Raw genomic sequence first — 25795 nt, forward strand, 5'->3', positions numbered from 1 at the left:
AAGATTCCAGGGGACTGGGCCTGACCCAAAGCAGGGGTCCAGGACAGGAAGGACCCCCATTTTGTTTGAAGGAAGTGCAGGAGCTCATGGGAATGCCTGGGCGCAGAGGTGCTGGTGCTGAGCCCACTGTTGACTCGGGCTGAACTCAAAGCCCATGACTGCAGCTTGCTGTGTGTGGATGTGAGAGCGCTAGAAAGACGCTCCCCGCAGCCAGTGGTGGGACGCTACCCTCCTGAGACCTCAGTCCAGTGGACTTTCCATTCTCCTCTCTGACCACGTTTTGCTTCCCTTCTGCCTGGGACTGAGATCACCTCTAAGCCTCATCTTACACTGTCAAATCTCCAGCAGCAGTCCAACCTCTCCCTTCCCACATTTGGAGCTCCAGGGTGAGCTCAGGAAGTTGCCTCACCCTGGACAAGCCCCTGGCAACTTTGGGAACAAGGTCTACCTCTCGATGGGCTCACCATGACACCAAATTTGGCCCCATTTTCATGCTCTGCACTCCAGCCTGCTGGCTTGATGGCAGTAGGCGCTCCTCTGATCTCTCCTACACACACACACACACACACACACACACACACTTCACTCAGCCTCCTTGTAATGGCTCCCTTCCTGCACTCTAAGATGGCAGGTGAGGACAGAAGCTCAGGTGAGGCAGTGGTTATGCGCCTCTTCTCACAACAGATAACGTGAGAGAGACAGACATAGGCCCTGACCTCAAAGGGATTTCTTTGGACTTCACAAGCATGTTCCCCAAGAAACATTAGCAAGGTCCAAAGGATGGCAGAGCCCTAGGAAGTGCCACCTCAGCTTCTCATTGGGAGACTCTGTTCAGGCCCACACACAGGAGTTTATATTAGGGGAACTTGGGCTACACTCTGTGGCCCCTCGACCAATGGGCTGCTGAGAACTGGAGCAGGTACTAGAGCTAATATCAGGGAAGTAACGTGGGACAAAAGCCGAGTCCTTTAGCTCTAGGGAGGGAATAGCCCACAGAACATCTCCCAGATTGTCCCTTCTTACCTGGTTGAGTTAGACTCCAATTCACTTGGGGAGCCTGGCACGTAAACCTGAGGCTGCTCAGAGGTGGCAGTGACAGTAACAGTGACCATACAGCTTGAGGGGTTCCTCACCCTGAAAGAAGTGGAGGGAGCAGCAAGGGTGTCGACACTGAGAGCTGGTGCCTTCCAGGGTCCAGCCGGGTTATCAGGGGCTAATGCCGAGACTGCCACTTCAAAGAGTTTAAAAGAACGCTGACGTTTTTTAAACAACCCTTGAAAATCACTCAGCTGTTTGTTCCTTGAGGCTCCTGAGATCAATGGGTAGAAGTACTCATTTTATAGATGAGAAAACCCAGGCTATGTGACCCAGGTTACATTGTAAGTTGGTGGCAAAACCCCAGCCTTCCAGTGTGTGCCCAGAACTATCCCTGCAGCCAAGGGCCTTGGCCTATGACTCACTTGGTTACAGCAGAGCTATGGGGCTAGCAAGGACTTGACAGACACAGCCCCGCTCACCTCCTCAGTGGGTGGGGCAGCCCCTTCCTGGAATGAGCTCCCTGCCCCCAACCTCCAGTGAAGTTTCTGGAGAGCACAAGGCTGAGGGAGAGAGGGACAAATGAATTTAGGTGTCACCAAGGAAGAGATGTGAATGGACCTCATTCTGGAAGTCACCTACCATAAGAAGAAGCAGGAGACTGACAGGTATAATGGTTTTTCTGAATCTCCACCCCTCGGCGTAGCACACAGCCCCTGGCTTGGAATCCAGTGCCCAGGACTTCAACTCGTTTAAGAGTGGGGAGGGTAGAGAACAATCATGACAGCACCTGCCCAGCTTCCCAGCCTCATCTTCCCAGACCACGTCACGTGGACCTGATCGCTCTCGTACCTTTGCACATGACACTACTTTCTCCTCGGGGAAGCCATTCCCAGAGTACCTGCCCTGTCACCCCAGGCTGGGTGAGGTACCCTGCCTCAATGTGCCCAGTCACCCTGTGCCTAGTCCTATGTCACTCTAGGACACAGGAATGCACCATGCAGACTGAAGGAGGTGGACGGGCTGGGAGGGGAGGCCCAATGGGAACGTGGAGAGACAGACGGGGGATAAAGTACAGGACCAGACAGTCAGAAGACGACTGAGTACAAGAGGAAGGAAACAGCATCCACTTCTGACTGAACAGCTATAGCAAGTGTCTGGCATCCTCTGATCCATACACAGCATGATAGTTGAGGGGACAGAAGAGCTGAGGGGGCAAGGAGACCTGAAGCACAAGGAGAAGCCGGCTTATCAAAAATGGAGAGGCAGCGGATGGGCTTCCCTGGTGGTGCAGTGGTTGAGGGTCCGCCTGCCGATGCAGGGGACACGGGTTTGTGCCCCGGTCCGGGAAGATCCCACATGCCGCGGAGCGGCTGGGCCCGTGAGCCATGGCCGCTGAGCCTGCACATCCGGAGCCTGTGCTCCGCAACGGGAGAGGCCACAGCGGTGAGAGGCCCGCGTACCGCAAAAAAAAAAAAAAAAAAGAAAAGAAAAAAGGAGAGGCAGCGGATATAGCACAGTGATTAGCAATACAGGCTCTGGGCTGACTGCCCGGGTTCTAATCCCTGTTAGGCCACTGCCTGGCTGGGTGACTACTGGCCAGCTATTCAACGTCCCTCCGCCTCAGCCTCCCAACTATAGAACAGATACAATAATAGCACCTCTCTCATACAGTTGGTGTGAGAACTAAATGAGTGAGGACACATAAAGCATGAGAAGGAGGCCTGCACATTCTCAGCACGCAGCAAATACTAATGGTTCCTTCCGTGCTGTTACTGCTGTGGTATTTGTCTGCTTCCTGAGGGCGTGCTTGGGGGCCTGGCCATCGTGTTCAGTGTGTGTATGGCCGCTACCTACAACTGGTTCATATGAAGTACTTGTATATCGTCTCTGGGTTATTCCCAAACTCATGACCACTTTGGGCAAAGATCTCTGTAGAGCTAAGAGAACTCTGAAATGGTACCATACAAGGCACAGCTTAGAAATCTTCCAGCCCCATGAATGGCAAAGCACCCCTATCCTTCTGCCAAGCCAGGTCTTCACGCTCCTTGTGGCTACCAGATAGCATGGTTCTCTGGGCACCTTCTCTCTGTCAGGTTTGGTGTAACAGATTTGGTGCTGTGGCTCCAAACTCAAGGCCACAGAGATCTACCCTGGGATACTCATTGCTTGTCAGCCTCCCATGGGCTCCTAGCCCATCACACCTGCAGAAGGTAGCTGGCATGCCTAGCGTGTTAGGGCTTGCTCTGGGCTACGGGCCCTGACAAAAGTCAGGTTCAGGCAGGCAGGAGTCCAGCACAGAGTGGCCCTTACCTGCTGGCCTGGCTGTCCACTTCCAGGTGCTGGTCAGGATTCCTGGGGCTGCTCTGCTGCTCGGGGCTGCTGGGGTCTGCCGGCTTATGGGTGGGTGCAGCTGGGTCTCCCCGGTCATCTTGCTGGGCTCCAGGCCTCCCCTGCCAGGCGTCTCCCACCTTGGTGACCACATTCTCCTCCTCAAAATCAGCCAAGGTACTGAGGGAAAATAAGCCCTTGGTTACCGACTACACACCGATATCCCCTCCCGTGGCCATAGCAGGCTCCTCTCCCAGGAGGTGGGGCAGACAGGAGCCCGGCATGGCCCCCACCTCGGGGAGAGCTCGTGTCTTCCTCAGGGGGACCCCAGCGCCGCTGCTCCCCTCCCACCAACAACGGCTGTCCTCACGTGTATTACACGAAGCCTGAGCCCAGATGCTTTTGTCACCCCCTCAGTCCAGCAAGGGGGGAGCGCCTTCCCTGCTGTCCTTGGCATCAAGCTCTTTGGGAGCTCTTCCTTCCTTCCTGGCCTCACGTCACAGCTACCCCTGCACATCCCTGCCATCACCATCCCCACCCTGAGGTGCTTCGGAGGGCCTTGTTCTCAGTGCTGCCGCCTTCTCCACGTCCCGTGGGACGGCGCTGCTGCCTGGTGGCCTCAAGCACCAAAGATGTCATATGCCCACTGGCCGGGGCCAAGACTGAGTGAGATTATTGAGAACATGAGGCTAGCGTTCCAAAAGGTGAGTGTCTAGTTCACCATCACCTTGATCCTGGCCCATCCCGATCTCAACCCTCCTAACAGCAGCAGCCTGCCTCCAATGGCTGGTGGGGCCATCTAAGGACAAGATCACACCACCAGCCACCTCCAGCCCTGGGGCTCTATTCATGGAAGTTAATCCCCTAGTAGGCAGGCAGGCTCGCTGCCTTCAAGCTGGAATAGCAAGGGGAGTGGAGCTCACACCTTTCGGAGGGTATGCTCTCCTCAGATAGTGCCAGCCCCTTACCCCAGAGTGCCCGGACACACCCACCCCACCTCTGCCTGTGACATACAGGCTTGAGCTAAAGGCAAACCAAGAAGGCCTTAAGAGTTTGTTTCCCAATTCTGGAAGCCCTGAGCTAGCTTTACCATGGACTTAATCGGAGTCCTGTACCAACCCATATCCCCTACAGAATTACGGTAATAGAAGTTATCCTCACCAAGTCTGTGAATAAAGCCAAGATTCTCAGCAAAGAGCAATTTGGATGTCCACTGCGACACATGGACACAGGAAGTCTTGCTGAGCAGTGTAACAACCCAGAGGTCTTCCAGGCCCCTAATGAATTGCCTGGAAGTCAAGTGTTTAGAGATAGGGAAGGTAATACTTGTGGCTGTAACCAGACCAAAGATCCAGGAACCTAATACAGCTACTGACAATTCTGGACACAATCACACTCTCTACGTGGAAGAACACAGCCCCTTCGACTCTTGTGCTACCTCCATCACACTCCTCCAATGGTTGACAGTTGTCCGCGGTGAACAAACGTGGTTAAAGTTCACCTGTTCCTAATGCAGAGAGAACAGAAACCTGAAAATCCCAGACTTGCAACACAGAGGAAAACAACATATGCTTTAGATGGAAAGTCTAATAACGCAAATTTAGTGGGGAGAAGGTGAGCTAATCTATCTTATTAAATGAAGTCAGGCCAATACGGCTGGTAAAGGGGACCAGAGGCCAGCTTCCTGAGTGTCCTTAAATAGTTCTGGTGGAAAGAGACAGTCCTCTGGGACTGCTTTATTTGGCTGTAACTTCTTATAAAAGGAGAATCCAACATTTATGTAGTACTTTGTGCCAGGAAATGTCCTACATGCAAACGCATTTAACCCTCACAACAACCCTGCGTGGTAGGATCTATTAGGCCACTATTCTACAAGTAAGGAAACTGAAGCACACAGATGAGTACGATACCCAAAACCACATAGCAAGTAACTGACAGAGCTTAGGCTTGAGCCCAGGCACAGGAGTCCGTGCTCACTATGCTATACCACCTCTTCCTGTACCTGTACTGTGATGAAGCAAACCAAGTTAGAGTACGGTAGAGTTCCTCAGCTTTGGGACAGCTCCACTGCTCTGCAGGAGGTCCCTGCCCACCCCATTCCCCTCCTTCCCCCACCTCTTAGGAAACAGGCCCCTTCCCCACGGAGCCCCAGCGCCCAGAGCAGGCATCTCCGCCCGAGGTCCCTCGTGGTTGGAGGGTCGAGCCGCCCTCCCCGCGTGTCCACAGCTCCTGGCCCCGGCCAGCTCTGAAGGCCAGCGCCCAGAGACCACCGACACCAGGGCACCCCGCCAAACAGCCCCTTTGGCTCCTTGCGGGCACCCAGCTCCCTTCCCCTCTCCCGCCTCCGCCGGCACTGCGGCGAGGGTGCACACGTGGTCGGGGGGTCTGCTTCAGCCCCAAGGCCGGTGGAACCACCCACGTCCTCCAGGCCATCGGGGGAAGGGCAGGGAGAGCCCAGGGTGCCCGAGACGGGCGGCCCGGCCCAATTGTGATCCTCGCGCGCCATCTAGCGGCAGGCGCGGGCACGACCGCGGGAGAAGCGCCGCCGAGGCCGCTCACGCCCACGGTAGCCATTTCGCTGTGTGGACGGTCCCGTTTCCCGACGCACACCGGACCAAGGTCGCGGCTGCAGGAAATGGCGGCGAGCGCAGGCGCACACTCGCTGAACGCAAACGCGCACCCTCCCGGGGCACGCACGCGCAGGCGCACACAGGACGAGCTCACGCTGGTCTAGACCCAAAAGCGTGCAGGTATGCGCGAGTCGGGGACGCACGCACAGACGCACACGTTCTGTGACGGCGCGCGTGCGCAGGCGCACACTTCTGTGCCGGTGCGCGTGCACAGGCGTACAGTGTGTGCCGGCGCGCGTGGGCGCTCACATTGCGTGCTGGCGCGCGTGCGCAGGCGCACACGTGCGTGCCGGCGCGCGTGGGCGCTCACATTGCGTGCTGGCGCGCGTGCGCAGGCGCACACGTGCGTGCCGGCGCGCGTGCTCAGGCGCAAACGTTGTGTCCCGGCGCGCGTGCGCAGGCGTACATGTTCGTGCAGGCGCTCGTGCGCAAGCGCACACGTTCTGTGCCGGCTGCGCAGTTCCCCGCAGAGCAGGTGGGGACTCTGTCCACCTTTTTTCCTTCCCATTGCAGAATCTCCTGGCCTCCCATGACATCCTGACAGCTCTAGGACAGAGTTTGTCAGCCTCACCATTATTGACATTTTGGACTCGATAACTGTGGTGGGAGCTGTCCTCTGCACCGTAGGACGCTGGGCAGCATCCCTGGTCTCCACCATTTGCCAGTAGTACCCTCTTCCCAGTTGTGGCAATCAACAGTGTCTTCAGACATTGCCAAGTGACTCTTGGGGGGTTGGAGGTGGGGGAGATGCCCCTGTTTCAGAACCACTACCCTAGAACAATTGAATCTAAATCGCTCCGCGTGGGTCACAGGATACTTAAAAAAAAAAAACAAACCACTTCTCAGGTGATTATCAAGTGCAGCCAGAGTTGTGAAACACTGATCAAGAAAGTTTGTTTTGATTTTGCGAACTTTTAATCAGAGAAAATTAGTTCTAAGCCTGGGCTCTACAGTTAGCCAGATCTGAGCTCTATTCCTAACTTTGCTCTTCATAGGAGCCCACCTTTTCCTCCACTGTCAAACTGCGTAATAAGAAGCCAGATCCTTCCCCAGGTTTGGGGAATGTTACACGCGATTGTGCAGATGGCATGCTGTACACATTAACCATCTGACAGTTACTGGTTCTGGGTCTTGAGAATAGGCTCCAAAGAACAGAGTTCATAAACTAGCTTTTCAAAGTTTTTCCTGGGGTTTTTCTTAGAACCTCTTCAGTTGCGACTCAGCTCTGCCATTTGGAATCCCTTGACAAGTCAGTTAACATTTCTATGCCTCAGTTTCCCCATCTTATCAATTTCACAGGATTGCTGGCAAGAGTAAAGCACCTGGCAGAGCGCACTATAGGTGTCAGTTTTTGTTTTCACTCTGTTAATTGTCAGGGCGATTTGAAACAAAAAAGTCACATAATAGGGCCTCATACCTTAGAGATCCATTACCCACCCCACCCCCAGCATCACAGTTTATGTAGGGGTGACAAATGTAAAAACGTAGCTGTAATGTGGTGTGAAATTGCAAACATTCACTCACTTCTTAAACACCTAAATCAGACCGTGTTCCTCTCTGGCTTAAAACTTGAAAGAAGATCCAATCTCCCTCTCATGGCTTTTACCAGGGCACGGTTCCATCTATGGTCCCCCTCACCGGGCAGGCTACTTTATGCTTTGGAACTGCTAAGCGTGTTCCCGAAGCAGGGTTTTAAGTCTGTGTTTCCCTATCTGCAGCTCTTTACTCCTTGCTCTTCCTAGAGTTGTTGGTTCCTCCACTCATCTAAGTAGTACCCTCCTCACCACCATTACTCTCTATCTTAGCACCCCGGCTATTTCTTTCAAAGCACTGTTCTTCCCAGGAGTCACAGAGACCTGACTTCCAGTCCTTTGTTATTCATTATAGTTAGGCACAAAGCTCACATGATTGTGGGGAGGGCCGTATGAGACACTGAGTACAGGGCTGTGCACACAGTAGGTGCCCCAAAGTGAAGTAGCTGTGGTGATTATTAACGATATCTGATAGAAAAGGCCAATCAGCCCCTGCCTACCTTGACAAACCTCATGTTCCACGCTTAGCTACTTACAGTGTCCAGTAAACACCAGGTTATTTGGAGTCCTTTGTACATCCTGTACCCTTTGCTTGGAGAACTCCTATTCACCTTTCAAGATTCAGCTCAAAAGTCACCTCTCCCATGAGGCTGTCCTGGGGCCCCCTTCCCCTGTTCCAGTCTGGACCAGGTTTTGCCCCCCATTAGCCCTGTCCGATTTGTCTGTGTACTCGTCTCCAGCACAGAGCAGGTGCCTTCCAAGTAGTTGCTGACTGAAAGAGTGGTCGACTTCCTGACTATGGAGGACTTCCTGGCAGAGGCCAGAGGTTTCCAGCTGGGGCTTCAGCCCTCGCCACGTCCCTTGGGCCAGCTCACGGGCCTCACTGGCCTCACCTTCCCAGCCAAAGGCTAATGTACACTTGAGCCGCCTCTCTCCACCGCACGAGCTCAGCACTGTTAGCTGATGCCTTACCCCTTTGGGTCCGTCTCCATGTCCTCCAGGTGTGCCGGGCTGTTGCTCTTCCTGCCAGCCAGGACAGCAGAGGCAGAAGTGGCACCAGAGCTGAAGGAGGAAGCACACAGACCTTCTGAAGCCTCAGACCAAAGGAGACTTGGAGCCCAGGTCTTCCCCTTCCCAGCTGCATTCTCACAGGAAAGGAGGACCTACATCTGGCCGTGACCAGCTTGGAATTCCTGGGGAAGTGTCCTCCTAGTTTGGGGTTCCAGCATCCTTGCATGACCTACACCTCCCGGGGCTCTGTGGGAATCTAGAACGATCGTTCCTTACTAAATGTTGCACACACCCACAGCAAAATGGCCACTTCCCACTGGTGGATTGGTAGAGGAAATAGGGCAGAAACCTGCAGCCTGGGAATGCACAACCTCCTCCCATTGCACCTTTGCACCTCTCCAGCCACCTCCACACGCTCCCTGGGGCTGAGCCCGCTGCTGCCGGCTGGCTGTCCCTGGGATTCTTCCCACCGACTTCTCCTAGCAGGGTCTCTTCCCAAGCTACACTTCTCAATGCCCTCTTCTCTGCCACCTCAGCTTGGGTCCCTCTGGGTAGGTGCTGAGTTGTCTGGGTCCCCTGACTTATCACCTGTACCCACTCCTCCACTGCCCCTGGTGGGTGGGTTCGCCTCCCAGCCTTCTCTGTCCTGCAGTGATCACCTGATGTGAAGATGCCATGGAGCTGAGAGGTTCAAGGGGGACCCTGGGGTGCTGGACGTGAGGATGAAGCCTAAGGCCGTCTGGCAATGGGATTGGTCATTGAGCAGTTGCCCCACCCTTACCTGGTGGCTGCTGGTCCGGGCTTATGAGGCTGCGAGTTGGCACTGGGCACCTCCTGATCATCCAGCAGAGGGGTAAAGACAGCAGGTGAGCACAGCCTGTGGAAGGAGGCCAAGCCCGGTCTTGGTTCAGGACTTTGCGTCTTTATGTCTACACCCCCCGAGAGGGTGGCTTCTGTTCCCAACAGATGATGGGCACTAAGGAGTTCCTCAAATGGATGCTTGGAGTACAGTACTCCCTCACACCCCACAGCTGAGTGACGCCAGGACAGCGTGGCCTCGTGGTCAAGTGCACACTCCCTGGGGGGCACATTACTCTGACTCAAATCACAGCTTTATTAAGCTTCTGGCTATGTGACCTTGGGCACATCAACTGACCTCTTTGGGCCTCAGTTGGATCATCAGTGAAATGGGGTGACAACTGTGTCTGCCTCATACATTTTCTGAGAAGAGTAAATGAGTCAATAGATGCCAAGTACTTAGAAAAATGCCTGGGCCCCAACATGTGCTAAAGTGCTCCTGTGATTATCACTGGGCCCTGTGGCCATTTGTAGAAGCAGCAACCCTTTGCAGTCCGTCTGTGCCCGTCAACTTGATACAGATTCAGTGGGTGCTGTGTTACGCAGCCTTCCCAGGTATAGGCTGAGTTCCATGTCTCTCTGTGACTCACAGCATGCCGAGCAGTTACCTGTGCGAGCCTGCACCCTCCACTTGAATAGCATGCGTGTTAAGAGTTCCTCATGTTTGTTTCCACACCCACTTACACCAGTTGCACTTGCAACCATAATCACTGAATTCAATTATTAAGTAAACTCATAAAAATGAATGGAAAAGGAGAGTGGGTGTTTTTTTTTCATGACAAACAACCTTTTCTTTGCAAAGACTATAAAAGCAAGTCTCTTAAAAATCATTGTCTATAGAAGAGACAATGTAAAAGACTGTTAAAAGTCATAAAAGTCTAGAAGATATTAAGATAATTTTGCAAGTTAATATGAGCTTTGGCTTCATTTTAAGGAAACAATGCAGAAAGCAAAGACTTCATTTTTGCGAGGGGGCAGAGGCAAGAAGGATGTTCTGGCCCAGTCATGTTGGACCGGAGAATGGAGTCAACCTGCAGGACCGTGCTGGCCGGCACCGTGATGCAGGCCGCGGGTGTCGGGCTCTTCCACAGTCCTCCCCACTAGCGGGAGCTCAGAGAACCGAGGCCCCGGCCCCGTGGCGTTTCCCGGCACCGGCTGAGGCACAGCGGGCAGACGCTGGGGCCTGTCATCCTCTTCCCGTGTTGGCTTGTGCTCCTGATTTGGAAGTCGGGCCTTGGCGGTCCAGGCATCAGTTGCAAACTAGTAAAGTTAGGGCAAGGGGCTCCTGGTGGGCTTGGGCGAGTAGGGGCAGCTGAGAGGGCCAGTTGGGAAAGCGGAGATTCTCTCCTCGGCCAGACTGCTGTAGGGCAGGGGTGCCGGCTGGCAGCGTGCCTTGGTGGCTCTCTGTAGACACCGGCTTCACCATTCCTCCCTGGCCATCTGTTCTGAACCATAAGGGCTCTAGCACAGCTTGCAGCTGAATTATCTGTGCCAACATCTGTACACCTAACCTTTGTCCCCAGGGATGAGTCATGCTTGGTTTGGAACCACCTGGGGACAAGTGGGACCTTGCCACTCCGCATATCACCTGAGAAAATGGCCCCTGACTCTACCCAGGTCCGAGAAGTCAGAGCCCAGCTAGACACGCTTGCCTCCTACTTTGTCTCACTGTGGCCACTGCTTTTCCGCTCACTGAACTTGAGAGCAGAGCTGGCCAGAGGAGGAAGGTGGAGGAGGCTCTGGGGCTTCTGGAAGGGATGACGTAAATCTCAGAAGTGGAAAGTCCGGGGACAAAGGATGTGCTGGCGGCGGGAGTGCCAGAGATGGGAGAAGCAGTAGACGGGACTATGGGAAATGGCCAGTGCCCCACCCCCAGGAGCCCAAGCAGCTGTGGCGACTTGACCAGGAACAGGAGAGAATCAACAACTTGGGGCCACGGGCCTCCCTCAGGTAGCTCACCCTCCTCTCCCAGAGCTGATGTCTGCTCCAGCCAAGCCTTCAGGTGTGGAGCCCATGGCTCCGGATCCCACGTTGCCATCACTTGATCTGTTGTGGGAAGAGAAACATTTGCTGGCTGATTGGGTTTCCATTGAATGTAACTCATATGTCCTGAGAGCGGGCGCCTTCAGTGGCCACCCTGCACTGCTCCAACTGAAGCCAAGCTGATATCAGCAATATTTCTGCCTTTTTTCCTAACTTGATGGGCTGGGAGCAAAAGTGGAGCCAAGAAACAGAGCCCAGGGCTGAGACAGGCTCCCCGAACAATCCTGGGTCCCCTTCCCTCATTCCAGTGCTGGGGTTCCACAGGGCCTAGGGCTGCGCACTAAGAAGACAGTGGCCGGCAGACAAGGCTGTGGGCTCTTATCCATTACTTCCTGTTCAGGAAGTGCCCAACTGTGAGCGACTAGTCACCATCCCCAGGCTCCCCTGGTCTGGCTTGAAGGACAGGTCAGTGGGATGGCTGTGGGGGTGGCTGGCGCACAAGCAGCCCCTCTGGACTCAGCGTCCCCGGCTATCATTCTGCCTCCTACCCCTGCACCCCCTCCGCATCTCCCTTCGCCTACAGGCCACCCTGGAAGGCCCCGTTAGATCCTCTGCTGGGGTCCACGAATCCTTTGGTCACTGACTTCCTGAAACCTCCCGCTTGGCGGCCTTGCTGGCCTAGAGTTTTGTCCTCCTCTGCAGCTGGCTCCCTGAGGAATCTTGGCAGGGGCCTGCCCTTCTCCAGGCCTCATGCATTCCTTCATTCATTCTTTCAGCAGATATTCATTGAGGACCTGCACTGCCCCTGACACCGGGGACACAGTGAAGAATGGGACAGTCCTGGTCCCAGCTCCATCCACTGACCTTGGATGGGGGGGCCACATGGGCTCCGTGTCCCTGCACTGAGTTACCTTTCAGAGTCTGCACCAAGGCCCTTAAAGGCCCTTTCACCAGTCAAGTCTCTCTTGGGCTCTCTGGGGTTGGGGGCTTCGTTGTCTTTGGAGCCTGGGGAAGACCTATGGTAGAAAGAAACGTAAGTTAACTACCCATCAGCCAACCATACTTAGGTGGGGGCAGTTACCTCATCCCCAAATGCCAGCTTTCTCCAAAGAGCGCAAAGCCTGACATTGCAGGATTGGCTAATTATCAAAATCTACCAACAGCTGCTGTTGACTGAGGGTCAGACCCCATTCTCATGACTCTGAATGCATTAGCTCTCCACATCAACCCCACAACATGGTCACTGTTCTTATCCATGCCCACTTTCCAGATGAGCAAACTGAGGCACAGAGAGCCTGGAGTGACTTGCCCCGAGTTCCACAAGTAACAAGGGGAAAAGCTGAGATTTGAACCCAAGCAGTCTGACTTCAGAGTTCCAGACTATAATCTTCTACGGTGTAAGACTGATCCTAACCCCTGATTCAACCTCCCTCTATTCTCTCTGAGGTCATCAGGGAGCCTCATGCTGTCAAACCCAACAGAGACACTCCCATCATTCTCACCATTCAGGACCACTGACCCAGTGGGCCACTCCCGTCTTCTCTCCCCCATCCGTCCGTCATGACTCTGTGTCACTGGCTTAAATGTTGGTGTTCCTGGCATCCCTCTCCATCTGAATGCTCTGCTCCCATGGCGTCAACTGTCATTCTTCAGCCAATGACGTCTGCCTGTTCCCACCTCTCCTCTGTGCTCTGACCCGTACCCTCACTGCTTCCGGGACTGGCCCTCAGGCACCGCACCCTCAACATGGCCAGAACTGACCACCCTCACCAGCTGCCCTCAGGGGAATGACCAGGCAGCTGCCACCTCCACGATACTATCTGTGCTCAGTTTGCTGGCTCCTCTCTCCTCGAGTCCCTTGACTTTGTACCCCATGTAAATATCGACGTTGAACCCCATTATTTCTGCTCTCATCCCTCTGCACAGAACATGGAAATCTCTTGAGCCCTGATCTCTCTGCCAAAGCTCAACCAGAAACCCTCAAAAGCCTCCTGGTAATTTGCATTTGGATGCCTACAAATAAACTCATCATATAGTCATTTGTAAAGTACTAAGTATTTATAGCACCCCTTCCTGCCCCCTCCCCTTAGTTCCCACTACTGTAGTGACTTATGGAGCAAAAAGCGCAGGGAGGGAGTCAGGCAGTGGGGTGGGAGTCATGGATCTGCCTACTCCTGGCCATGTGGCTTTGAGGAAGTTACTTAAGCATTCATGGTCTCAGTTTCCTCATCTGTAAAATGGGCATAGTGATTGCATCTACATCCTGCATGGGGACACGTGTTAGGTTGTTTGGGACAGGGCAGGGCTTAGTGAATTCTAGCTTTCCCTCTTTCTTCCTTTTCTCCAACATGACTTTCCTGTTGGAAAGTGGGGGAGGGGTGCTCCAGAGGATCTCCAAGGGCTGTTATAGCTTTGTCACTCCCAGACAAAATGCCAGAGGCCTTATGGGTTGTGGAGGCCTTCCTGAGAGACAGCCTGGCTTCCTGCCGCATCTCTCAGGGTCACTTTGCCCCTGTTTCTCAATCATTCCAGCAATAAATGCTCCTGCAGTCCTGTTCTGGGCCAGCCAGGCCTTGAGCTCTCCAGGAGCTTGGAGTCCTTGGGGCAGAGCCATCTGTGAGTGGACAACTGTGACTCCGTGTGGAACACTCTCTGGTGGAGGGATGAACACAGCGCTGTATGAGCTCAGCGCGGAAAGCCCCTCATAGGCGCTGCCTCAGAAAGAAACACAAGTAAAGGAGGTGCTACAAAGGGGAGACATCTGAGCTGAGACTGAAAAATGCAGATGGGAAAGGGCATCCTACAGCCTGCACAGACGAATGGGGCTGGGGGAGGCTGGTGGGGAGAGCCCAGGGAGGAAGGGTGTATGAGGGGATCCTGGGGAGGGGGTGGATGAGCCCCGCCGGGCAAGGTACAGAGTTCAGGCTGCGGAGCCTAAAGGGGAGGGGGAATTGCAGGGTTTTCCCCCAGGGACTGGCATAGGACTACTGCTGCCCTTTAGAAATGGCACCCAGGTAGGAATATGAAGGAGATTCTGGGATGGAGCAAGTGATGAAGGAGGCCTGGCCCCAGGGGAAAGGCACTAGGGACAGAAATATCTCTAAAATAGAATGGACAGGACTCAGTGCCCGACTGCGGCGAGGGTGTAGAGAGGGAGGGGCCAGTGAAGACAGTCAACGGCCCCAGAGATCGGAGCTCCCACCGCCCCAAGGATTAGCCTGGGCTTATGCTCTGGCCTCCCTCCCCAGACGCTGGCTTCACAGGGTGGGGTCCTAGTCTGTCGGCTTCACTGCTGTGAGCTGGGTGAGTAGCTAAATGATCAGGAGTCAGAGCCCCTCCGGGAACAAGCGGCCCCTCCCTGCTCGCATCTCCCTTTGCCCCCACCCAAGCTTCCCTGGGGCCCAGCTCCCAGCCCCCCGAACCCTGCCTGCATGTTACCTGACTGTCTGCCCCCTACCTTGGGGCAGGGGCTGGGCCTGCCGTGCTCCCTGCTGGTTGTGCCCCCCCGACCCCCTCCCCTGTCCCTTGAACTGTCAATGCTGACCTAGTGACCCTGCCCTGTTCCTGGTGCCTCCCCCCGCCACAGCTGCTTCAGTGGCTTCATGGGGCTCTGCAAAGCCCAGATCTCCACCCAGCACGGCTGGCTGCTCCCATCCACAGGGCCCAGCAGGGTGAACCATCACTTCCAGGGGCTCCTGGCACACGCTCAGCGTCTCACTTGTGTCTGCATCTGCCTCCCCCAACTTCAGCGGGGGGTGGCTGCCGCTGGGTCCCCAGGGCCGGGTCTGGTCTCCCATGGACCAAGTGCTCGCTCCCCAGGACTTGTGGAGTGAAATGGGATGGGGGCAGAGAACCCAGGTGGCTCATGCCTCCCACCAACCAGCCCCCAGGCCTCATCGCTTGCACCCTGACCCTGCTGCCCCCAACTCTAGAATCGTGTGTAAGGAGCCCAGGCAGCAGCAGGGCCCCTGTACCTCATTTCTTCCGGGTCTGGGGCCACCAGGCGGAGTCCCGCCCCGGGTGTTGTGATCTGCAGGCGGACAGTCTCCTCACCTCTTGCGCTGTGACCAAAGGAGAGCGTCAGAGAGTCGGTGGTAAGAAAGGCCTCCGCTTCTCCATCTGTGCTGGGGATCCAAGGGTGTCCTCTCTGAGGAGCCTCCTGGCTAGTGCAGTGGGACACCCAGACCCATTGCCTTCCCCCCTCCCCCTTGTTTTTTCTCTCTTGTCTCCTCTTTGGGCTGAGCTCGGGCCACTGACCTCCAGGTCCCAGAGGAAAGGCATTGGAGGACCCCCTCACCAGTCTCCCATCCTCGACCCCAGCCCCCTTCAGACCGTGCTGCTGATCAGTTGCAGAGGTGCGCCCTGCCCGTGGCCACACTGCAGCATCCAAAGTGGTTATTTGTGAGTTCAGGGGCTGATGGGAACGGGTGATGAACAAAATGCCCAGGAAACCTACAGACCGAATTTGGAGTGAGAGCCAGCGGAAGGGGCATGTGGGAGACTCAGGGGATGAAGGTCAGAGAGAAGATGCCGGTGAGCTTGAGACCAGGGAGGATCAGACAGTCTCAGCCCCCAGAGGGTCCCTTTGAGGGTTCCTGCGCTCAGAGGCTGGTCCAAGGGTGACTGCACACAGCCCTCCAGTTCCAGTGTTTTGGGGCCCCCACTGCAGCTCCTGACGCCCAGCAGGAATCGGGCCGTGGTGATGGCTAGGGCTGGAGAGAATCTAGAACTCCCTGGCTTTCTGGGGTTCCCCCTCACTCCAAACCACACCTACCCAGGTCCACATCACAGACACTCACTCTTTCCTTTGGTTGCACCTGGCCACTGGGCTACAGATGGGGGTGAGCCCCAGGTCTGCCTTGGTGAAGCCCCAGCCCAGCAGGGGGCAAGATGAGGGCTGAGTGGCATGGGCTGTGCACAAATCCAGCCCCAAAGGCACCCGAAAAGCTCCATGGAGGAGTAGGCCAGCCCAGGCCAACTGCGGGCATATAAGGGTAGGAGGTGGAGGCTGGCGGGGGACTTAAAAGCAGAGACCAGATTGAGTGCGGCAAAGGGAAGCCACAAGATGGGCTTGAAGTGGGGATTCGGGGTGGGTCTTGAGATGATCAGCCTGGCACGTTAGAAAGGACACTCTGGGGTCCCAAGAGGAGGAGGGGTGGGGGGTACAGGGTGGAGACAGGGACTTGAGTCGTCCGAGTAGTCCCCCTGGAGTTGACCGTGGCATCTGGCTCCAACCTAGACTAGGAGCTCGTGGAGGCCAGGTCAGTGGGCTGCTCATCTCTGCCCCTCCTGGACACTGCAGATGACCAGAGGAAATGGAAGGGCTGCCAGAGACAGGGCCTCTCTGCACATGAAAGACCAGCGAGGGCCTGGTGCACGCAGGTAGCTCTGATCTGCGCCTGTCTCCATGATAACCACGAAGACAGCGTAAAGCCCCGGGCTGCTGTCGCTACTCTGTCCCATCTAAAGCACGTGGTGCCAGGGAACAAGGACACGTCCCACTTGGGGACGTCACAGGCAAGTAAAGCATACCTTCTCCCTGGCATTTCTAGCTATGGCAGAGAGGAAATAGGGACCCCAGCTGGCGCCTGTCCCTCAGCACCTTGCTCCTGAGCGATTTCTTCTCAAAGGCCCAGCTCAAATGGCACCTCTTCCAGGGGTGAACCTCTTACAGGTTGCATTGTGTCCCCGCTAAAAGATATGCTGAAGTCCTAACCCAGGTATCTGGGTGAACGTGACCTTATTTGGAAATAGGGTCTCTGCGGAGGTAATTAGTTAAGATAAGGTTGTACTGCAGTAGGATGCATCCTAATCCAATATGACTGGCGTCCTCACAGAAAGGGGACATTTGAACACAGACACACAGAGGGAAGACAACCACGTGATGATAGAAACAGAGGTTGGAGGGATGCATCTACAAGCTAAGAGGCGCCAAGGGTTGACTGCACTACCAGAAGCTGAGAGAAAGGCCTGGAACAGATTCTACCCCAGAGCCCTCGGAGGAGCACACAGCCCTGCTGACACCTTCCTTCATTTAACTTCTGGCCTCTAGAGCTGTGGAAGGACAACTTTCTGTTGTTTAATCCACCCGGTTTCTGGTACCTTGTCACGGAAGCCCCAGCAAATTCATACAGAGGCAGTAGCTCCTTTTCAGGCACCCACAGCGGCATTTCCCTCTGAGACCAGCAGGTGCCGATGTTGGTCTCTCAATTTGTTGAAGGGCCCAGCAAATCAGGAAGCGCCCAACCACACCAGCACCCAGGCAATGTGCAAAGGGCTTTATGTGTACTATCTCATATGGGATTTGGGACGGTCTCTGGAGGTACGTATCACTGCTCCCTATTTCACACGTGAGGACACTGGGGCACAGAGAGGTAAAGTGACTTACTCAAGGTCACACAGCCAGTACAGGGCAATGCCAGGCTTTTGCCTTGTGCCAGAAGCTGTGCTCTTACTCACTGCTCCTGAGCCCCTCTGCCAGGCAGCATGTTGGGGCCCAGCCTCCAGGCCCCACCTTGATCAGGTGGGGCAGAGAGCCAAGAAAGCCTGAGCGGCGCTGTGATGGGGCAGCAGCCAGGCCTGGGGCTCTCACACAGGCCAGTTTCTCTGACAGAAGGTATCTGAGTGAGCTCAGTTTGGAAGGTGGGGAAATGAGCTGAACCCAAGAAACCAGCCCCATGGCGCCTGGAGGGAGGGCCATTGCCACAGGTGGGCGGTGGAGGGGGGAGGGGAGGGGGATGATGGTGGAGACAGGAGCTCAGATTTGTACACTTGGTGCTGAGAAGCCTGTGAGGCACCCAGGCAGGTCAGGGGTCCGGAGGAAGACAGGGCATCCTTGTGCGGCGCTCCTTCTGCTCCCCTCTGAAGTCCCTAAAGGGTTTGGTGCCTAGACAGGGGAGCCCCTCCTAGGTGGCTGAGAAGCTGACCTTCAGACCCAAGCCAAGGGGGATGGGGCAGGGACACGCTTGCGGAGGGGCCTGGGGACCAGGCTGTGAAACTCTCCTTTCCTACTTTGCCATAAACCAGCCTCCAGAACTGTGAGACAATACATTTCCATTGTCTGAGCCACCAGTTTGGGGGACTTCGTTATGGCAGCCTGAGCAGGACGGACAGCCATCTTGCTATGACAGCAGGTGACGGGTAGTAAACATCCAAAGGAATATTCTGGAATAAATGTTAAAATGCCTCTCAAATGATAATATAGCACAACCTACTTCCTCCTCCTATGTTCTTTCAGAAGGCATCTGAAACCAACATTAATCGCTTTCTTTTATCCAAAAGAGAAATTAAGGAGAATTCAGAGACGTGCATTGTTTTTGCTGAACTGTGTCCCCTCCAAAATTTATATATTTAAGTCCTAATCCCCAGTGCCTCAGAACGTGAGCTTATTTGGAATAAGGTCGTTGCAGATATAATAAAGATGACGTCATACTTGAGTAGGGTGGCCCTTAATCTAATACGACTAATATCCTCGTAAGAAGAGTAGGTCAGAACACAGACACACAGAGGAAGACCTTGTAAGAGACGCAGGGAGAAGACAGGCGTCTACACGCCAAGGAGAGAGGTCTTAAGGAGAAACCCTGACAACACCTTGATCTTGGACTTGCAGCCTCCATAACTGGGAGACAATAAGTGGGTTATTTGAGTCACCCAGTTTGTGGTACTTTGTTACAGCAGCTCTGGCAAACTAAGCACCCATATTCTATCAATCACCATGTCCCATCAGTGCTACCTCGTGAAGAGCTCTCAAATTTTCCTACTTGTTCAAAAGTTCTTAGGGTGTCCTGTCTCCCTCCTGGCACAGAAGAGGTGGCCCCAAGGACCGAGGTCACATACAAATGGTTGTGGGGCTTGAGTCGGGGAGGGGCGTGTGGGACATGCAGTGGCAATTCCAAGACCTGTAACAGCCCCAGAGGCGGTGGCACCGTCGGCAGGACTTAGCATGATTCAGCTCAAAGTACAAGGAGGTATTGATTGCCTTTGGCCTGCAGACAAGAGAGAGCCATTATCTGCCCGGAGACTCTGGGGCTCAGAAATCAGGGCAAATCAGAGCCCCACCTGGAGTGAGATTACCCACGCTCAGCCTGTCCCTGCCCTGTCACCCCGCTGCCAGACCCTCCCACCTGGTGGCCTCAGAGGCCAGAGCCAGTTCTTGGCACCCACCTGAGAATAGCAGGGCTAGTGCCCTGGCCACAGACCCCCTCACATCCCACAGCTGGTACCTTTCCTCGGGATGCTGCGGCTGCCACTGGACTCAGTGGTGGAAGGGTTAAGTTGACACAGATAAGCACCAAACAGACAAGACTGAAGCACTGTCTCCCAGGAGACCAGGCTGTTTTGCGCCTTTCAACCCCAGGACATCCAGCCAGAGAGGCCCTTACTGATTTCTGGGCCCCATCCTGTCACTGGGCATACAGGGACACTGACCCTGAGGCCCTGTAGGGAGGTGACCTGGCAGTCACCAGCCCTGGGCAGAGATGAGCAATTGATTACCTGCTCGAGCCGGGAGGGGATCGTGCCAGAGCAGGTGGGTCCTGGCTTTTCTTGGAAGGCCCGTCCTCATCCACCACCTCAACCCTTTGGGCAAGAAGAGAAACAGATGCACCGCTATCCTCAGGGCACTTTTGGCCTGCGAAGCTGCCCCGGAGCTTGCAGACCCTGAAGGACATGCTTTCTTTCAGTGGTGTTCATGGCTTAGCAACTCCAGCTTGGGATAAGGGCAGAACACTGGGTTGAATAGCATCCCACCAGAATTCATGTCTTTCTGGAACCTGGGAATGTGATCTTATTTGGAAATAGAGTCTTTGCAATCAATCTGTCATCAAGTTACAATGAGGTCACACTGGGGTAGGGTGAGCCCTAAATCCATGACTGTTGTCCTTATAAGAGGGAAGTTTGGACACAGACACACAGAGAAAAGAAGGTCATGTGATGATGGGGGCAGAGATAGGAGTGATGTGTCTACAAGTCAAGTACTGCCGGCAACAGCCGATGCCGAGAGAGAGGCCTGAGAAGGCTTCTCCCTCACAGCTCCCAGAAGGAACCAAGCCTGCCCACACATTGATCTCGGACTTGTAGCCTCCAGAACTGGGAGACAATCTGTTCCTGGACCTTGTGCCAGTTCCCGCAAAGTGCCGGTTTGTGGTACTCTGATATCGCAGTCCCAGGAACCTCATGCAGCCAGGAGGAGGACAGCATTATCTGGATATCTTCCCTCTCTACCCAGTAGAATACCCCTAAATTTCAACTGGCCAGAAGTTTCTTCCCTTTCCTCCCCAAATACTCCCCTTTCCCAGAAGATGTCCTGTCAACTGATGGTGCCATCCCTCCCTCATTCAGCTGGAGTGTCTTGATATCCCGATCATGGCCCATTGAACCCTGTTCACCCTTTAGGGTCCATCTCCAGTGTCATGGTCACTTCCAAGGGCCTGGTCAGGCAGGGGCTCCCAATGACAAGCCTCTGGACTCCAGCCCAATGATCTGTCCTACCAAGGCACTGTCCGGCCCACCCCTGGTAGGGTGGGCAACAGGGCAAAGGGACAACTTTTCTGTAGCCCAGTAGCTACTTTTGCTGCAAAACCCCAGAGGCCTTGGAAACACTAAAGCTCCATCTTGGGTCGGGGGCCGGGTTCTCTCAGCCAAGCTCCTGCCTATGCAGCGTTGGTTGCCAGGGTCTTATGTGCCACCACAGCCACCCACGTGCTTCCTTGGCTTCCAAACAGAAGCCACCAGCCCCTCACAACTCCCTCTACTCAGGGACAGTGACCGCATCCCACCCTGCGCCTGCTCTCCCCACGCTCCACCCCTGCCAATGGAAGACCTTCCCTTTGCCGACATTTACCTCTTTGCGATGAACGGGGCCTGTGTCTCCTGGGCAAGGCTGCTGGAAGAAGGCAGAGAGGTGACAAGTTGGGCAGAACCCACAGACAGGTGACATCGCTCCCAGCGCCCTGCCTACCCTGATGGCGGCAGTCAGACCTCTCAGGTTTCCAGAAAGTAGATCTGAGAGTCCCAGAAGGCCTGGTTAGGAGGGCCCTCTCAACCCGCCCGTCACCAGCCAGAGGAAGACCAGAGCCCTGAAGGGAAAGGAAGTGGCCCAGAGCAGGGAGCGGGTTGGTGGCTGAGCCACAACTCACCTGGCACTCTTCTTGGCCGCCGACAGGACGTAGGAATGCTCCCGGGGAGCTGTCTTCCTCACCACACTGCTGGCAGCCTCTGACCTGGGGTGGCACAGGGAGGGGGCATCTGATGGCATGAGGAGGGGCTTGCTCTGCCAGCCTAGCCAGGCAGCTACTCGGGAGGCAGGGGGAGCTTTAGGGAGCTGCCCGAGACCCCACACCTAGAGGGCGGCAGAGTGGGCAGTTGATGCCCGGCAGCCTGGCTCTGGAGCTCTCGGCTCTTCCCCGGTACCTCCGAGGCCTGGGGACCCCTGCTACTGTTGACTCTGCCCTTAGGACTGCCTGTCTGCTGGGCCTTCAGCGTGGGGGGCTTTGGTGTGTTTCCTAAGTCACGGAGGGGCCAGCAGGTGTTGGGAGTGAGGGCAGGCTGAGCTCGGAGCCGGGCTGCTGCCCAAGCATCCAACCCTCACTTTGGGACAAGGGGCATGGGCACCTCTGGAGCCTGGCCCTGCCCCCAGGCACATACAGGAGGCTTCTCCCAGGGCACCATGCACTGCCTATTTTGGTCCAATTTGCTCAGGAACCTTTTTAACAAACTATAGAAATTCCTCACTACCTAGGTTCTGCCCTCTTAGAAGGTTCATAAGAGGGTCCCCTGGGCTGGCCCAGCACTGAGTGGGTAGTTCTGGGGTTCCAGGAGTGCCACCTGTGCTGGCAGCGACCCTCCAGCCAACAGACCAGCACCGATGCTCCGCATGTGGTGCACCAGGCTTCAGAGACTTGAGCCCCGCCCGGTCCACGGGACGCCCAGCAGGCACCGTTACCTCCGTTTCTGCTCATCAGAAGAGAAGGGCACCTCCTCGTCTTCAGCAGCCCCTGACGCTGAGCTGCGCCTGACGTTGTAGGGTGCCCTGGGGGGGGGGTGAAGAAGCTGGCAGTTATGACCCCTCCTCCCTCTACGTCTGCCCCTGCTCCCTGTCACAGGCCGCCCCCCTCAGCGGCTTGGCTTCCTGACTCTGCTCGCGCCGCTTCTTTCTCTTCGAAAGCTACACTTGCTATCTGTCCCTGTTCCAACCCTTACTGTACCCCAGGACCCAGTTCAAGCCTCATCCCTTCTCCAGAAAGATTCCCTAGCTGCTCTGTGTCACTGGATGATGGTGACAAGGGACAAACAATATAAAGACGTGGGGCCCTGGGAATGCAGGCCCTGGGCACACAGGAGAGGGGCTTGGACAGGGGCCACAAGGGGAGCTCCAGAGGGAATCCCAAAGGTTTATATCCAAGAAGCAGGCCAGAGTTAGGCACCAAGTGCCCATAGGTGACTGGCTGCCAGGGCCAGCAGCATGCTTGGGCTCACCAGGTGCCAGCCCAGTTCGGCCCAGCCCAGGAAACAGCTAGGGCCATGACCCATGACACTTTCTCCAGACCCACTAGCTCCTTCTACAAGCTTCCTACAGCCCCTGCTTTGCTTCAGATCAGAAGTACAATGTGCACACTGTCCAATTTTCTGGAGCTTGTCAACCTCTGGTGGGTTCCAGGCCACAGTGGCAACTGGCAGGGATGTCAGGCCGACAGGACTTGCACTCCTGGGCTGTGCTCAGACCTGGCTGTGCTCAGAGGCAAGCAGCCAGCTGCCCTCAGCGGGCCCAGGGTTCCGGCTCGTCCTTGGAGGAGGGAACCAAGTTGAGTCTGTGATTGCATACTCACAGCTTCTTGTAATCCTCTGTGGTCATCCTGTAGCCAGAGGAGGAGGGGCGGGGAGGCCCGGCAGCGCTGCAGAGGCAAGGAATTTCTGTGAGTCCACCCGCAGGGCCCTCTTGCTTCCAGATTTGCCTACATGGCCCAGCGGGCATGTGGCAGGTGGACGGGGGTGCTGGCGCCCTTTCCTCTCTGCTCTCAGCCCTGCCAGATACCCAGAACAGCTGTGCAGGGCAGCCCTCTTGCCACAGACAGACTCAGCCACCTTGGTCCTGCTTTTCTGATGAAGCCCAGGTTCAGCCTGGTGCCAGCTCAGCCCGTTGGGAAGAAGGTGGCCTAAAGCACACAGCTCAGTGCAGTTATCAGCGAGTCAGGGCTCCCACCCAGCCTCCTCCCGGTGCCTCTGTCTCAGTGACCAGGGCCAGTCAGGACTGGCCCAAGGACAAGGGCACTGGTAGTGGTCCAGGGCCTTGCCTTACACAGGAAGAGACCTGCCACCCACCACCCCACCCCCTCAGTGACAGGCAGAGGACTCTCTCTGGCCTGAGCGTGGCCTGGGCCCTCACACCTCTCACGGGCCAACTGGCCAGCACCCTGTGAACACACCGTTTTGGAGCTCCGTTGGCCTTGGGTAAGTGCTGCTGGGGCTGAGACGAGCTGTCTACAGGCTTGGTGAACACTCCCCTGAAAGAGAGCCCGGGAGAAGCAGCACCGTGAGCCCCCCTGGGAGAAGCTGGGGGCAGTGCGGGCGGGCATGGGGAGGTGGGCAGGGTCCTGTGGTCACCTACCGGATGATATAGCCGGTGGGAGCCCTCGTGCTCGGGGGCCTGCCAAGGGAGAAGAAGGGATGGTGTGAAGCCAGGCTGCCCAGTGACGGCAAAGTGGGTTGGCTGCTGGGCGTCCCAGTGCAGGCAGAACGAGGGGAGCGACAGTGGCCAGCTGCTTCCCAAGAAATCCAGCCACGCCTGCACCCCTAGCTGGGCTACCTGTCCTGCTCTGCCTGTCTCCCTCATGCCCCCCAAGAAAGGTACCCCAGGCCGATTCTTCTGGGCCCTGGCTCACAGCAGGTGCCCAGGAAGGGCATTTATACAGAGCTGTCCCCTCCAAAGTCTGGTTTCTCCCTGTTCTGACAGCCCTCCTCACCTCCCCTCTCAGAGCTGACCCAGCTCAGGCTGGAGGCTCTGTGCTCAGAGGTCTGGGGCTGAGGTGATGTCAGGCAGAGCCCCTAACCTGATCTGACGCCCTACTCTGCCCAGCCCCCTCCAGGAAGACTCATGAGGGCAGAGCCCAGGCAGGAGCCAGCCGCCCTTTCCTTCCCGCTCTGCTTGAGCCTCCCTCCCCCAGCCCGTGTGATGCCCACGTCACAAGTCTTGATGGAAGTTTGGGACCGGAGGGCACGGCCAGGGCTTGGTCAGTGCCTGGAAAACATTAGACTCCATGTGCTGGGCACCTTCCGCCTGGGAGGGGGCTCAGAGGACTCGGGTGAGGGGTGTGGCCAGGCAAGAGCTGGTAGTGCTGGGGAAGCAGGGCTGTGAGTTCTGGGATCAGAGGCAGGAGACAAAGACTCGGCAGATGGCTCTTCTGTCCAGGAATAGGGGAGCTTGGGGCTGGAGCAGCTGGGAGGGCAGTGCAGAGCCCCAGTGTTCTCCATCCCCATGGACCCTGTCCTTAACAGGGCATGGCCTCCTGGAGGTGACCAAGTTACAGGAACACTTGGAGTGGAACCCGAGAAAGAAAGGTCACTTATCCCACGTGTTTTCCAAATATACTCCCAAACCAAAGCCCAGGCTGAGAACTGCACCCCCAAAGTAAACATACTCTCCAACGAATAGATTATCTTTGAACTGTGCTCAGGCTCTGGCCAACTGCCGCTATCACAATTCGCAATTCTCTCTTTCACGCTCATCTCTCTACTCAGGATGTGCCCGTGTTCCTGGCTAGGATGTCAGTTCCCTGAGGAGAGGGTTGTGTACTCTGTGCTCAACACAGGACCTGGCAGGTAACAGGTGCTGAGTCATTGAGAGATTACGGGCAAGGGCATAGTTGCCGGAGGGAGCCCCTGTGGCTAGCAGTGAACTTGGACCCCTGCCTTCCAGCTGCTGCCACTGCCTGTACCACCACCCCAGGAAGGCACTGGCCCTGCACTCAACTGCTAACTGCTGGCTCTTTGAAGCAAGGATCAAGCCTGAATTGCGTGGTCCCCCTAACCCTAACCCCGCACTTCTCAGGAGTAGTTCCTCCCCATATGGGCAGGATGTGCCCACCCTTCAGAGCCTCCCTGGATGCCATTATGCAAAAGTCCTTGAAATAGAGAGAAGAGCTGGTTCCCCTCGGCCAGCTGTCAAGATATGTCATCTTGAACTTGGGAGACAGTTGGGGCAAGTGTGTGAGTCTCCCCTGGCACTTGGGACGCTGTGCTGATACAACAAAAAAGTGACAAGTAAGCACGTCTTAGAGCTTGCAGAATTTGCATAAAACTGAAGTTGTCCAGACCTGTGGGTATTGCCTTTCTAAAAATGTGCCTGGGGTTCCCTGGTGGCGCAGTGGTTGAGAGTCCGCCTGCCGATGCAGGGGACGCGGGTTCGTGCCCCGGTCCGGG

General features: G+C 55.8%; 1 protein-coding gene across 12 annotated transcripts in view; it reads right to left on the minus strand.

The window, feature by feature from the left end:
* Positions 1–25795, minus strand: part of ZNF185 (zinc finger protein 185 with LIM domain) — a 58629-nt gene that overhangs the window by 18945 nt on the left and 13889 nt on the right. For 2 of the 12 annotated variants that reach the window (XM_089903994.1, XM_089903995.1), the window contains exons 5-19: positions 23985–24023; positions 23803–23880; positions 23206–23271; positions 22323–22409; positions 21517–21600; positions 21222–21263; positions 19874–19957; positions 15355–15441; positions 12292–12396; positions 11357–11443; positions 9321–9416; positions 8501–8590; positions 3349–3546; positions 1518–1598; positions 1024–1134 (exon numbers count right to left, since the gene is read on the minus strand). In XM_089903994.1, the coding sequence (XP_089760120.1) occupies positions 1024–1134; positions 1518–1598; positions 3349–3546; positions 8501–8590; positions 9321–9416; positions 11357–11443; positions 12292–12396; positions 15355–15441; positions 19874–19957; positions 21222–21263; positions 21517–21600; positions 22323–22409; positions 23206–23271; positions 23803–23880; positions 23985–24023 (1335 nt within the window). Of the gene's footprint in view, positions 1–1023; positions 1135–1517; positions 1599–3348; positions 3547–8500; positions 8591–9320; positions 9417–11356; positions 11444–12291; positions 12397–15354; positions 15500–19873; positions 19958–21221; positions 21264–21516; positions 21601–22322; positions 22410–23205; positions 23272–23802; positions 23881–23984; positions 24024–25795 lie in introns of all 12 variants that reach the window. The other 10 variants (XM_089903996.1, XM_089903997.1, XM_089904001.1 and 7 more) reach the window with 10 other exon arrangements.

Source organism: Delphinapterus leucas, chromosome X, assembly GCF_059928025.1.
Source record: "Delphinapterus leucas isolate spDelLeu-1000000601 "Yukka" chromosome X, BTC_Dleu_Yukka2, whole genome shotgun sequence".
NCBI lineage: Eukaryota > Metazoa > Chordata > Mammalia > Artiodactyla > Monodontidae > Delphinapterus > Delphinapterus leucas.